Source organism: Camarhynchus parvulus, chromosome 2 (assembly GCF_901933205.1).
Source record: "Camarhynchus parvulus chromosome 2, STF_HiC, whole genome shotgun sequence".
Lineage (NCBI taxonomy): Eukaryota > Metazoa > Chordata > Aves > Passeriformes > Thraupidae > Camarhynchus > Camarhynchus parvulus.
The window spans coordinates 56,306,116-56,321,742 of NC_044572.1; the positions used below are offsets into that span (position 1 = coordinate 56,306,116).

At 36.8% G+C, this 15,627-nt stretch overlaps 1 protein-coding gene across 1 annotated transcript in view; it reads left to right on the forward strand.

The window, feature by feature from the left end:
* NFX1 (nuclear transcription factor, X-box binding 1) overlaps window positions 1-15,627 on the forward strand; it is a 68,378-nt gene that overhangs the window by 19,888 nt on the left and 32,863 nt on the right. Inside the window, exons 5-11 of the mRNA XM_030964249.1 lie at window positions 1,166-1,271; window positions 9,258-9,329; window positions 10,947-11,086; window positions 12,297-12,396; window positions 12,538-12,755; window positions 13,486-13,583; window positions 14,944-14,974. Coding sequence (XP_030820109.1) covers window positions 1,166-1,271; window positions 9,258-9,329; window positions 10,947-11,086; window positions 12,297-12,396; window positions 12,538-12,755; window positions 13,486-13,583; window positions 14,944-14,974 — 765 coding nt within the window. The remainder of the gene's footprint in view (window positions 1-1,165; window positions 1,272-9,257; window positions 9,330-10,946; window positions 11,087-12,296; window positions 12,397-12,537; window positions 12,756-13,485; window positions 13,584-14,943; window positions 14,975-15,627) is intronic.

Here is a 15,627-nt window from a genome sequence, read left to right on the forward strand (position 1 = left end):
AGTAACATAAGAGTTCAATCTTCTGCAGATAATTTTACATTAATGATATATAATACGGACATCATCAGTCACTTATGTAAACCTGTCTTGTATTTGATGCAAAGTACTAACCATGTGCTGAGTGTGGTTAAGTGTGATTTTTTTTTCCCCACACTTTCACCCATGAGGGAATTCCTGTCTTATTTTTCTTCTGAAGCTTCAGATCTTTCTGGGAACTTTCCTGGATATTCAATTAGTTTAATTGAAACTCTGGTGAATAAATGCTATCTGTAGTGTTTATTCATATTTTTCTAACTTAATACTGTAGAATATACAGAGGTATATTTTAAAAAATTCAATTATGTGACTATGTCACCAAATATACATTTTCTTGTTGGTTTTGATTGTCACAACTCAAATTTGCAACATTGGCTTAGTTGCTTCCCTGTTAATTTAATTCCCCTCTTGCAGAAAGCCAAGAGTGTTAATGATGGTAATTAGCTTTAACCCTGATGACCCTGCACTTAGAGCTATGAGATTTGATGATAATATCTCAGATTAATGAAAATATGGTTTAGTGCTTATCTGAAATATAGAATACCTGAAGCTAACATGCTTCTTGTTTAAAACTTCGTTCATCAAAATTCATTAACCTTTAATATTTTATTAATGTAGAGTCTGCTTCTTTTTATAGAAGTGACTTTCATAATTTGCCCACTTATTTAATTCCCTATTCCCCATCACCATGCCAGGTAGATCTTACTTTCTGGGATCAGTATCTTCTACTTTGTTCCTTTTTTTTCCCCCTCCCTGCTGCATTGAGACAGCAAGGGAGTTTCACCCTTCAATTTTCTTAGCTACTGTGCAGCCTGATCAACTGCAGGGGGCTTTTAGTTTTCATGTGCTTTATCAGTTTAATTTAATGTATCAGCTACCTGCATGTCTGCTGATTGAGAGTACAGAAGGAAAGAATATTCTGGAGCTTGCTATTCCAATGGCACATTCTTTTAAAAAAGCTGAGTATGTATCAGTACAGAATAACATAAACATTTGTGTAATTTTTTTGTCAAAGAAGACTACTTGCCAGTATTTAAAGTACTGCTTTTTCTCTTTGGTACGATATTTTTCACAAATGCAGTCTGGTATTCAAAACAATAAACACCTTTTTGTCTTTGACATGGTTTAGGTAAGGTGCACAATCCTGAATGGAATAGAAATGAAATCCCACATAGCTGTGGGGAACTTTGTGGAAAGAAGAGGCAGTGTTTGGACTGTCCACATCTTTGCAACATGTAAGTAAATGTTTATTATATAAACACTGAAATTATTTCGAGAAAATTTCTGAAGACTATATTTGCTTATTTTTTGATTCCAGGATATGCTTAGAGATTTAGAACCTACAGAGATTTATAGTTCAGCTGAAGCCTGAAAGAAATGAAAAGGCTGAAATGCTTTTGTATTGGTATGTCTAAAGTGAGTTCATATGAGAGCATGAACAGGATGTCTACAATAGTTGTAGCAACATTTCTATCATAGTTTAGGAACTGAACCAGCTATCTGACTTGGTTTCAAGAATTTTCACTGAAGTAAAGAAATAATAGTGGCTGAAAGTAACTCTAAACATGTCCGGTCGTCCACCAGATTTTTCAGGTGCTGTTATTCGCGTAAAAGTGTTTGAATATCTTAATTTGGGATTAGTGCTACTTGTTTAAACTGAAAGACCACTTCTTTCCTTTGTTTTTTTTTTTTTTTTTTTTTGGTTTGCAAACTGTTTAGGATAAAAGGGCATTTGTATTTTTTTATTTGTTGAGACCATCAGATAGTTTAACCAGAACCCCTCATGGAAATTTTAATCAGCATATGTAACTCAGATTGGTTCTGCTAACATTTTATTAGTATAATTCAGTGAAGAGAGGGAAAGGAAGTGTCATGGTTTGGAATGGGAGGAAAATTTTGGGAAGTGAGGCAAAAGCTTTTTGTGTAACTTACAGTGTTACCACTGTAAGTCTTACCACTAAGAAACTGGACAGGCTTCTGTAAAGACACATGTTAAAGACGGAAGAAACCCGGGAAGTTTTTCTTTCCCTTCCAATGAGGAGTAACGGGGCTGGGCGGCCCCTGCCATGGGGCCGGCCCGGCCCGGCTGCGGGGTTGAGGCCCCTTCCCTGGGCCGCCTGCCAGCCCTGGGGCTGCTGAGCAGGGAGAGGGGAGTACCGCGGGGCTGGATGGAGCCGGCCTTGCTAACATCTGACTACCTACTACACCCCCGCCCTCCAGTCGGCCAAGAGCCCAGCCGGGCCCCGGGAGCAGCCCCAGGCTGGTGCCGGGATTTTACTCCCATGGAAGCTGCCCTCAGCCATCGGGCAGGGGGAGCGAGAAGCCACCCCCCACCCCCAGTGTGCTGCTGCTGGGTTCTAGCCTGGCTGATTCGATTGGATCCCAGCCACTTCCCTAATTACAACTCCCCCTAATTACAACTCCCGCAGTCTGTAGGGCCCAGCCGGGCTCCAGGCGGGATGTTAACCCTTTCAATTCTTTAATCCTCCCTCGAGTGAGAGAAAGGAACAAGATGACAAGATGCAAGCATGTAAAAGAACAACATGAAAACATCATAGTCAGTGAGGAAGATTTAAGTCACAGATGGGAGGGAGGGGAAGATGCCTTGATCTTATGGCTCAAATTCTCCTGTAAGCTATGGAAAAAACCCTCTTTTTCCTTATAACACAGGAAACTATGGGGAGATGAAAGGGTTCAGATTATAGATACCAAGTAAAGACCTCAGTGCCAAAATAAGCAGATGTTAAAGTAGCTGTAATCCCATGAGAAGTTTGAGCGGAGAAAGACAGAGTAGTCCTGTGCCCCCAGGAGAAGAAAGAGAAGATCTCTGTTCCTAGGGATGAAGATGATGTTAGAGATAAATAATGAGAATTTTTACCTTTGAACAACTCATCTTTAAAACAATACCCATAAGGGTATTGTTGACCTATTGACAAGCTGTGGGAAGACTTGTGGAAATCGGAAGGACTTCACGATAACAGGGTTCCCTGGGTGTCTCTTATTCGCAATGAAATGGAGAGCCACGAGAGTACTGTTTTTTTCCTCTTGTGAAGAAGTCTTCATAACATTAACAAGAGGGACTTCTCTCCCTAAGTGAACTAAAGAAAGACTATTTTAGAGGTGGTAAACTAACTAGAAATTTTAGGTTTTCTTTCTTTACATTATCAGTGGGAAAGAAAAGGTTGTGGGAGAAGAAGAAGTGTTCTGAAGGGTTTGTTCTGATTCTTACTAGGTTTTTTTCTTTTAATTATTTTAATAAAATTTTCTTTATACCCTTTTAAAGGTTTTGAACCTACTTTACCTTTCTCCTAATCCTATCTCACAGCAGGAAATGAGTGCACTGGTAATTAGCCAGCACTGAAGCCCACCACACTCATCAACACATTGGTTGGGAAATTTTAAAATTAGGAAAATCTTAAATAAACAAATCCAGACCACTACAGGAGGGTGTCTCTGTTTTCAGTTTTGGATGTTTTATGTGAGATTTTTTAATATTATTTTTTTCAATGTATAAATATGCTTGCTTGCTAACAACATAAATTATATGTTGTTCCCATTGTATCTAGCTTCAATTTGCATGGAAGTTGGTCCTTAACATCTGTTCATATTTCTGGTTTTGGAAATTTTTGATAGAAGCAGTTTTCTGCTCTTGGTCAGAAACTTCACCCATTCCAATAGATTGTCGCCTGACACTTTTTCCAAGATTTGCTAAAGCTCAGAACTTTACTCTGAACTTTGTATTTAATGTTTTCTGCTTCAAATATATTTCAACATTTTATTGAATGTCAGAATAATTCTTTAATATTTGTTTCCCATACCTGGAAATGTTAATTAGACTTCTTTTTGATATTAGATTGAATTTATATTTATGCATTATGTATTTATGCATACAGATTTATGTTTTATTTCATTTAAGTGTCATGGCTGTTTTCTTAATTTACTTTCAACTTTCAGACTACACTTGAGGTAGCTGGTACCCTGAAGAGAACACTGATTCTCTTGGAGACCAGTGGCACGCCTCCATCTCAGGAGGCATATGTTCATGGACATATCTTTTGCCCAGTCAGAAATAAGCAGACTTCTTAACCACTTTGAGAACTCCCTGACTGCAATTTGTTGCCTGACAAACTTTCCTGTAGGGCTTGGAAGCAGATGTCTTCTCTTCTTTCCTGTCCTAGTCTACAGCAGAGATTCAGTCTTTGGCATTCTCTTCTAGAAAGTCTTCTGAAGAGTAGTGACAATAGTGTGACATTGGGGTGCTACAAATTTTTAGTCTCCAAATGTCTGATCTGCATAAAAGCTGTGAAAATTGAGTCCCAATTTATGACCAGTTGTAGCGTATTTAAAAATGTTATAATTCAACTTTATGTTTCACATGAATAAAACCATGATGAGATTATCCAGTCCTGGAGATAAGGCAACAGTAGGCATGCAGATAATCGATGTTCTTGACACTCTTGAACTTAGGATGGTGAACTGGAGAGGAATGCACTTTCAACATCAATGTTACCAGTTTTGGATGTTCATCATATTTTGGACACTTCTTTCTCCCATATGGGAATCTTCAGTGTCTGTGAGGACACAGGCCACCATCATCTGCTGTATCAAAAAGCAAGCAGGAACTTAGTTCCCTCTTGTTGTATCATTGGTGGAGTTAGAGATGCAGGGCTTTAGTATTTGAATGCAGATGATAAGTCTGGATCATGATATATGTCTGGGCAGAGATTTTCCTCAAGAGAGTGCTCTATTTCATGATTCTTGCTTAAGTTTAGATTATCTCAGAACTTCTTGCAAGCATTTATTTCCTTGGATTGTGGATTTGCTGTATGCCATTTTCCCCTCCTCCCACATGCTCCCATAAGGTGATAAGGTTTGAACCAGAACTGTCATTCTGTTTGCAAATATCCTAAAAGCTGTTTTGTTTTTCCTTTTCAACACCACACCCCATTTTGGTGAAAATAAGTTAAGGCGATTTACACTGCCAATTGACACGGGTGATTTAAAGGACACAGACGCCAATGGAAAGAATGGTCTTCTTATTTTACAATGAATATTAAGATAATACAAAAGTAAAATTATACATTCAAGAAAACATGTGCTTGGCTCTAGCAACAAGGAAAAATAAGCAAGGTAGTGTACCTAATCATTACTTTGTGAGAGAAAGGATAGTGATTGAGAAAGTTAGATCCATCATCAATTGCCTAAATACTTCACTGTCACCCAGAGTCCATAGTTGCTGGGAAGCTCTGTTTCACAGTGAGTACCTGAAGAACCCTTCCCAGCAATTAGCAAAATCCTACATGGTGAGTCCACCTGTAGGTGAGGCCTCCAAATTTGCCCTGAAAGTGGGTCCAGCTTTTATAGGTCCAAATCAGCAAGTCAAAGTGACTTGAATGTATTTTTAGCACAGAAACACCTGAATCTGATGGCATGCTTGCGGACCAGCCAGGGCCAGGGCTTGGCCAGAGCCCAGGCCTTGGCTGTGAGGGTTTTCCCCTAAAATACCCTACAAGCAAGCCTCTATTCATGTTAGCTGGGAAAATTTCTTAAAAGGATACATTGCTTGCTGGTAACTACAGAAGGTTATGTGAAAGTTTTTAAAGCAGGGGTTTGGTGTTAAACAGTGGGTATAAGCTCTTGGTCGTCTCTTTTTAGCTAAATAATACTGATGGTATCAGTAGTCACACAGTGCTTGGGATGCATCTAGTAAGTCAACTCTGGCTTAGGCCTACTACTCAGGCCTGAACACATCAACCGGTTTAGTAATAAATCTTATATTTACTCAGATTTATTGGTAACCATTTATATAAACAGTTATTTGGCAGAGCTGAGGAACCGGTAAGCAGCTGTTTGAAAGGGGAATGCTTTGCAGACCTTTTGCTAGTGTTGTGCTATGGCATGCATAACACTTCTCAAGGTGACTTCTTGTCACATTTTTAGTTTAAAAACACATTTATTTTACAGTGTTAGGTTCTACATCACAGAAACATCTAGCTTAACCTTCAATAAAATGTTCCTGATAATAAACTTCTTAACAAAGCAAAACTTCTTTTAAGGCTCTGAAGTTCTCCCTGCCAGCTGAAACTATGCAAGGCCTTGACAGCATTTGAAAGAGGTCTTATAAAGGCAGTAAATGAAATTTCTCTCTGTCAGACAATACCCTTTTTCTGACCCAGAGATGGGGCAACTGAGAGGTCTTTTAAAAACTTTTATTCCATTTTCAGTCTCATGAGAAGGGTGAGACAATACAGATGTTATAATTCACGTCATCACATTCAGAAGCCAGCTATTTCCTAATTACAATACACTGTAAGTGTTTCTCGGTCTATCAGTTTTTTGCCACACCATGCTGTAGGTGCTTTAAAACCAATCATCTAAAACTACCTCTCATGAGTCCTAGTATAAGGCATCTTTCATAGTTCTATTTCTCCAAAGTATCTAGTCTTATTTGCCAGGCCATCCATTGAAACTTTTTTTTCTAACTCCATTTCTCTCTCAACAATATCTGTCCTATTCCATGGCATTTCTAAGTCAACATTTCTTATCTCAAAGTTTGCATACAGATGCATACTGTGTGGGCCTCCTGTCAGGCCCTGAGAACTCTCTACAAATCCATTTCCCACATCTCTGTTAATTTAAATTTTAGTCACTGGACTTCCTTCATAGATCTTTGGTGCTGTAATCTTCTCTACAGCAGTACAAGTCCCCTTTTTGTTCTGTTATAGTATCTAATACTTTCACTGTCAGGCAAATGGAAGTTTAATTTTTCCTCTGTCTAGATGTATCTATCTTCACAACTTTTCTTGTATGCCAGTTCTCCAGAGCAGCAGCAGTAAATTGCAAAATAATCCTCCATGGTAATGGTAGATAATGAAGGTTCAGTTAAAAAAACCTCTGCATTCACTAGACAGAAGTTAATACTGAATGAAGGTTCAGTTAAAAAAACCTCTGCATTCACCAAACAGAAGTTAATACTGAAGTCTTCAGCCTTTTTGAGTTCAGTTTGCAACATTGTCAAGTCATTTAACTTAGATTTTTGCTTAATCCCCTAGACCAGGACTAAAACTCTAAAGGTATCACCCATCTTTATCATCTGAGGAGCACTTTCTGCACTTCCTGTGCATGTCTCTATGCTGAATGAAATCTGAATTTCAATCTTAATTGTTGTTGTATGGATCGAGTATGTCCTAGAGCTGTAGTCATACTGTAGCTTCTGTCTAAACTAAATTGTACCAGAGATTTTTGCATGTGTATCTGTAGGGATGCATAAGGAATACTTATTTCAAAAGTCAGAAGTTTGATTTCAAAGCATTAGTTTTTGCATTACTAGAATTTTTCTGTTCCTATTAACAAAAGGTCAGAAAACTGTTTCAGAAACATACATTGTCCAAGCTTTCAGATGTCTGAAAATTGTCTGATACTGTTCTAACAAAAGGAATCTTGCTGTAAGACTGCGATGTATTATTACTGGTACTTACAACTTTAAAATATTTGTGATCAATGTAAATTGCTGTTGTATGATACAGTATCATCAGAAAGCATGCCAGGAGTGGGGTTATGGAAGAAATCTTAGCATTGCCTGTATATGAGAGTGTTGAGAGAAATAATACACCAGGTAAAAAACTTAACATGACAAGACTTCCGAAGATGATGTGCCTTCTCGCTTTTCCAAGTTATGACCTAGATTCTAGTATTTTGAATTCATATTTACTTTAATCTGATTCTTAGTTCATAAGTTGGCATCCAGTCTTCAGAATCCTACATGGGTCTGTGAGAATTGAAGTCAAGACAGTGCAATATACAGTGCAGTCCTTTTACAAGAGGTTTTCTTGTAAGATTGGTTTTCTTGTATGTTGCAGAATGCATGCTTCATTGTCTGAAGTTCCACAGTACAGTTTTAATTAATTCAGTGGTTTTGCTTTCTTCCTGCTTTACTGTGTATCCATCCAGTTTTTCTTTTTTTTTCCCCTTTCCTTGTGCCTGCTCTGGTGCTTTTTCAACTCTTCACTGTGTCATAAAACTGATTTATCAAAAGATGGATGGTTATGGTGGTTTTGGTTGTTTGTTTTTTGGATTTGCTTTATGTGATGGGGGATTTTTCATTGTTTTGAATTGGTTTATTGTGCAATTGCTTGGCTTTACTGTTACAGCTGGCGTAGATTGAATGATAGGTTAGGCCTTACTGTCAGCTAGGAGGAGCGGTAGAGGAAGAAAGGAAGCCAGACCACTGTTGACAAGCTGGAGGCATGTCTCAACTATATTGCATATGACTGTAGTAACTGGTGTACTAATTAGTACTTCTATAGTTACTGTCCTTGGGGAATTCAGTAGTTACTATGTAACTGGGTAGTCTGTGTTTATGGGGTTTTCTGATATTTCTGAGTTTTTTCTTTTGACTAAGATGTCTGTGCTGGTCAGTTCCAGCTAGTAATAATTGCTCCAAATGAGAGCTGCTGTTTTTGCAGATGAAGGGAACTTGGAGTTGGCTAAGGAAGAGTGTAGACTAGATAGTTAAGTATAATTTCACAAACCTGGGCTTGTCTGTGCCCAACTAAGGTCTTACATGCAGATAAGGAACATCTAGTTTTTCTTGAAGTAGGAGGTAAGATCTGATATATAAAGGACTAGAATTGATGACACCTGCAGGAAACTGCCCTTGACAGTAAGAAGAAAACTGAGGCAGACTTGCTGTGTCTCCTGTGTGTTACCTTACAGGAAGAGGAGCAACACCTCTTACTGGTGGCACTAGAAGCGCTAAGTTCAAAGATAAAACCACCAGCTCAAAAGAAGAAATTATTAGAGAAGTTTTTATCTCTGTTGTATTTAAGATCACCAAAGAAATAATTATGTTAATGCTTTGGACATAAGATGATTGTTTTGGGTGTTATCAATGATGAACACAGTTGAGTTGATGCATGTTTGCTGGTGAAAATCAAATATATCAAATGTGTCAGTAGCAGAATTGATTTGTTAGTAGTACTGTTGATTTGACAGCGGCAGGAATACAGTTTTTCCTTCAACATTAGTGGTCTTTGAGACTGATGCAATTGTAATAATCAATTTTTTTTTCTTGTGTTAAGACTGCTTTCACACCCTGCAGGAGTGAGTGTAGGAGTCCTGTATAATGTTCTGATAATGCACTGATGTTGGTCATGGTGGATTGTGTCTCTGCGAGTGTAATAAAGCTCAAGTTAAATTAGCTTTTTTTACTTACTTCTAAGTCTGTGCCACCCAGGACCGTGCCCTTCGTGCCCAGCCTTTGTGACAAAAACATGTGAATGTGGACAAACAAGGTAAGAATGCTTCTACTATACAGACATAATTTTAGTTATTATAAACATAAGAACAGTTTAAAACTCTATATACTAATTTTTTTTTCTTATAGTTTATTAAAAATCTGCTGAGCAAAGTTTAATCTGAGCTGTGACTTGCATTTGTGGTTAAAATGATTTGGAGAATTTGATATTTTGAAAAAATGCAGTTACTTTTAATTTTTCAAGAAAGAAAGTAAAAATAACAAAAAATACTTTTCAGTTTATGATACATGTAGCTGAATTGTTTGAGCAGTCTGTAAGTTGAAATCTCGTACTAGTATTTATTAATTTTATTTGCTAGAAGACTCCAAGAATTTAATAGAAAAAATGTTCATATCTTTTCTATCTGAATGAAACGAGATCTTAAATTACCTAATTTCAGAAATACTAATTTCAGAAATAATGTGGTTTTCTCAGAAACTGTACAGAGAAGTCTATAGTGTATTCCAGACATGAAAGCTATCTTTTCCTTACATGTATGGTGCATATAGTGTCATTGCCAGTAGCAATATGGTACTGCCTATACTATGTGTGATCACTCATAATCAGTTGGCCTGAGTCTTTAGAGTCCCTTTTTCTCGTTATGTAGAACTGATTCTGTGTAATAAATTGTTTGCCTGAGTTTGTTTACAGAGCCAAAAAAGCCATAAACCAATTTCAGTGTTACATTCTTGCACTGGAAAAAAGATCTTTCGGTTTTTTGCAATTATTGCTCAGAGTTTGAATCTAATACTACACAATATTAATTTTTCAGAAGAAGGTACTGCAATTTCTGTGGCAGTATTTGTAGATAAAAGCACTTTGTCTTCAGCAGAAAAATGGATTACTTGTAGATGACTGAATTTTATCTTCCACAGTAATATTACCTCCTTTCATTGTTTAGAGTTTTTTGGGTTTTTTTTTCAAGATGTCAGATTTTTTGCAGATGTCAGATTATTTCACCAGATTGCTGATTTTTGTAATAGTACATTTGATACTGAAAACCTGCTTCAAAATAGCATTTCATAGGTACTGTATAAGCATCCAGGGTGTATGGCATGGCATCACCAACTTAAGGCTGTTTTAAAATTATTATTTCAAGTACATCTTTTACAGCCATTGTATTGAGCCATCCAGAGTTGAAAAAATAGGAGAATTGATTTTGTCACATTTTTAGACAATTTAATTAAAAACTCAGTTGTTTTCATTGTCATCTGACCCACTCTTAAGCCCATATCCCTATCTTCATTGTGTTCAATGGATTTAGGATTGTTTAAGTCTTCAGAAAGATGTCTGTATTGGAAATACCTGCTTTTCTGACAGTGCAAACATGAGTTCATGCATTTGTTCAAATTTTAGTGTCATCTTGGGTTGTTTTCCCCCATTTTCTTCAGGAAAAATTCTGTAGACTAACTACTGTTACAGGTGTTTTACTTTAGTGAGGTGGAAGAGGGGAAGCAAGAGGAAAACTAGGGGTGTTATTTCCTAAAGACTTTCATTAGTAAATTATGCTGCCTTTTGAAGATTTTGGCTTTTTACTGAAAATGCCTTTCCCTTTTTATTAAATAGTGTATAGATGTCATGTAGCTGACAGGCTATGTTGTCATTTCTCTACAGTCATTCAGTTCGCTGTGGTCAATCAACAAAAATTCATTGTTCTAATGTATGTGGAAATACTTTAAACTGTGGAAAGCACAGCTGTACTCAAGTGTGCCACTCGGGAAAATGTTCACCTTGCCAGTTAACAGTACAGCAAGGTAAGTACTGAAGTGCTTTACAGATATCTGCCCTATACAATGAGAACAAGGGGGTGGAAAAGATCAGTACCAAAAGGCAGGTGCCAGTTTTTCCTAAACCAAACAAAATCTATTGCTGGAATCCTGGCATGGTGATTAGGCTGTTGGAGCATGTGCCTTATTAGGACAGGCTGGTGATACTGGACTTCCTTATCTTGAGAGGGCTGAGTAGTGGCCTTTCAGTGTCTAATAATTAATTTAAGAAGACAGGGACAGGTTATGCATGTGTGAAGGATGAGAGACAATGAGCTTAAATTCCTTGTAACTAGCTGTAAGGGAAACCTCTTTTCTTGGGATTTTCAAGACCAACTGAATAAAACACTTGAGTAATGTGGTCTTATCTCAATGCTGACTGTGCTTTAGGTAAGGGCTTGGACTAACGAATCCTTTTTTATCTGAATTATCCTCTGATCCTACTGAATTTTTTACTATAATTATAAGAATTAATTAGACGGTAAATGAAAGAAAAATAGAAGAAGGCATAGGAAAGTGTAACGTGGATGAGGGGTGTGGGTCAGACAGAGACTCACACTCTAGAATTCTTGTGACAAACAGTCTTGAGTTATTCCTCCAGCTCATTTTATAGGCGCTCCAGTTACACATGTGATTCGTTGAGGTCTTAGCCCCATCCAGCTCTCTGGCCGATGATACATCTGCATTTAGAGCTGAATGACATTGGCTGAGGGTCCCTGTGCAGATTGAATCCAACCTATCCTTGCCCACCCAGGGATTCCAGGGCAACAGGAGAGTACATTTCAACAAGCTTCTCATTATTTCTGTCAAAATTTTGTAAACCAAGACCTGAATGGAAATTAAATTGACTGAGTATGTGTGCCAGTATATAAATAACTTCATAGGACAGTTTATAGAGAAAAAATTAAGTTAATTTTCTCATTTTTTAAGGTAATAATTAACTTGATATGTATACTGCTTTAATAAATAAACTTTTTGTGCACATAGTTCCACTTTATCAAAACAAATAATGCTGGAATTCCAACTTCTGCAGGACAAAACTGTTACATTGATAAAATAAATCTAAAGAGGAGCAACTTCTTTATCCTTCTAAAAATTGTCTGTAACAATTTTTCACTTTTTACCTTTTTATATTTGCTGGAGGTGTTTTGTCACTGATATTCTCTTGTATTTTCTGTGGAATATTGCTTTCTTTCAGTGTGTTACTGTGGAAGCAACTTCAAAGAAGTATTGTGTGGATCAAAGGAAGAATTCTCTGATGGTTTTGGGAGTTTCTCATGTCAGAATATATGTGGCAAGTAAGATCACTATGACTTATGCTTTTAAAAACTAGAAGGTCATTCTATTCACAATAACTTACTGTGATACTCTTAGATAATTCCCCTTTTAATTTTTTTTTTTGTTTTCTATTTTGTTTCTTTGATGATTCTTTTTTCCAGAAAATTAAATTGTGGGAGACACAACTGTAAGCAAGTATGCCATCCTCAGCCTTGCCAGCTCTGTCCACGACTTCCACAAGTTGTGTATCGTTGTCCCTGTGGTCAGACTCCTCTCAGCAAGTTACTGGAACTAGGATGTGTTGAACGTAAAATTTGCACAGATCCTATCCCATCGTGTGGAAAAACATGTGGCAAACCTCTTTCTTGTGGTAGCTATGGTAATTAGAAATTTCTGTATCAGAGTATTTGAAGTGTCTCATAGTGTCACCAGAAATCAGGTGAATAGAACTCCTGAACACCAATGCAGCATTAAGAAGCAGGCATTCTTTATTGCGGTACCAGCTGCAGGCAGGATAAGTTAATCTAGAATCGCACATTCTGATTCTCTGTGAGCGTGTTGCTTATATACTTCAATTACATACATATGCTTCACAATTTGCAGAAATCTCATACATATTATAATTGCTCATTACCATAAAACGCTCCTCCTTATTTAGTCTTTTTATGGTCTTATTTTGGCTGTGTTTGCATTCCTAAGCCAGATGTACTTACTCCCCCAGTCCCTTTATCTTTTATTCCCTCTGTCCTTGTTCTGGAAGCAGGGCACGCCTGTTTCTTTGTTAAAGGTACACAGAGGCAGTCTTTGTTCTTAGATTAACCCTTCTGATATCAATATTTTGAAAACAAAACAAAAAGCGGTCTTTAAATATTTAATTTCAATAAATTAGTATTTTATTAGCGATTTTGAGTTCTAACCAAAATGAGTGTAAAAACCACTGTAGAGCCTGCAGTCTGGCTGTGTGTTCATAATAATGCTTTAAAATAAGGAAATAAAACTTGGCTGTGCATAAGCTTAGTATCATTGACCAGTGATGCTCCTAATAAATATGATGTTATGTGGTCATAGATTTTTTTATATTCTTAATATTTGTATTTTCATTTTGCTAGAGTTCATTCATACATGTGAAAGCCTTTGCCACGAAGGAGACTGTAGACCATGTTCTCACACATCAAATATTTTTTGTAGGTGTGGCTTCAAAAAAAAGGTGAGTGTGTAACCGCAGAAACAGGTAATCTTTGCTGCTTTTTAAAGCTGTGGAGAAAAGGGAACTGAAGAAGTATGAAGAAGTACTGTGCTCCTTAGCTGCAAAAACTTCTGTTGTATACCAACTGATAGATGGTATCTAGCTTACACTGTGAAGTGGTAACATGCTTTTACTATGAAGGCAATTTTTAAAGTATTTTGGCAGAGTTCTGTTAGTGTAAACATTCTGCAAAATCCCATATTATTCTGTAGTATTTTTGTAGCATAAGGAATTGGTAGTGTTGCCAAGAGTAAACTGAGAGAAGAAAGGCAGCCTAATTAAAACTTTATAGTAATAGCTTGTAGTCTCCTTGTAGCCGTTTTAGTAACAGCTACATTGTTACTGATTCCTGTTCTTTGTACATTTATATAGTGATCCTCTAGGTCCTCAGCTATTGTTATTTAGTAATTATTATATTTTTAAACCATGCTACTTTCTGTAATCATAGCTTTGAAATTTTTGGCTACTATCACAGAAGCTTTAGTGACTTTTTTGACCTGTTATATATCATCTGCAAGTAGAGGTGGCTTCTGAATATATGTAAGTCTGTAGGTGCATGGAAATTACTGAGAGTTTGCTAGCGGTTGGAACTGCTTTCTCCTAGAAGTTTGCTGAAGGTAGTTATGGCGTAGAAGGCTTTAGATTTCATTTTGAATCTTGAAATAAAGTAGTGAGGTTTTTGGTTTAGTTTATGAAGTTTCTCACACACCAGAAAGATGCTTCTACAAAAAGAGTTAACTACAGTGATAATTTCAATCAATTATGAAAAATGTGATACTCAGAAATGACAGCTTAGAATATAAAGTTATTGTGAATGCTTCAATGTCAACAACATTATTTTCATCCATCACGTTTTATTTTCATGTTGAGGTCTTTAGGTACACCTTTGTAGATCGTAACATTAAGCTTCTTCCTTTCTTTTGTCAGACTTGAGTTTTTGGGATGTTTGGTCAAAGCAGAAATTTATGCACTCCTATCAGTACTCTCTGGGAGAGCTCTATTGGTTTCCATCACACAGATTTCTGGTTTCTTGGGACAAGCCTGATTCTCTCAGTTTGCGGTGACACTTAAAACTGCTGAATTAAGTGGAGAATACAAAACTACCTTTTTTAAAAATTGGTATTGAATCTTTAAGGAACAAATACTGTGTTAAAAGATTTGAGGATTTTTTCCCAGTTTTTATTTCACTTTTGTATACAGATGTGTTATACACATGAAAATAGAGTGTGCTTCTTTTTTCATGTGACCAAATGTTTTCTAGATAAGTATGTTTCAGTTGTTTCATTTATTTTAATCTAATGGCTGCTTGTTTGTTTCCTAGGAAATCCCATGTGCTCTTCTCAGAAATAAAGGTACAAGATAATGATACATATGTAATGTAAAGTTGTTTAAAAATTATCACAGCTCATAGTAATTTGGGGTTTGATTGACAAAGTTGGCAAATAGCTAATCTGTACTGCATCTTTTGTCCATGTTTCCATGCCAAGTTGGTAATTTCTGCTGCTTGTTCATGGTACTGGTCATGCTGCTATGTTTGGGAGAAGGTTTGAAATATAAACATATTTAGTTTTCTTTAATCTTTTACATAAGGAAAGACTTCTTCACATTTGATCTCAAAGATTATGTCTGTTTTATTTTGAACAGTTTCTTACACCACCTGCCATATTCAATAGGTTGCCATCCCCCTCCTTCTCTCCCATCATCCTGTATAACTTTTGGTCAACTTGCACAGCTCAGATTCAGTGTAATAGTTTTACCCTGATGCCTATGTTTCTGGGGAAATACAAACTTTGATTCTACTTCACATTGTGTGGTGATGATCTTTGCATCAGAGTGTTCCCATTTGATGCTTCTTGGTATTCAGGATGTAACATCTCAAAATTCCCCTCAGTGAAATCTTTACTTGATTGACCTCTATGTACTTGAGGTATTTATTTACAAGATACATAGAGGAGTAATATGCTTATTTTCTAATTTGACCTTTTGTCTATGAAGACTTTGCTGT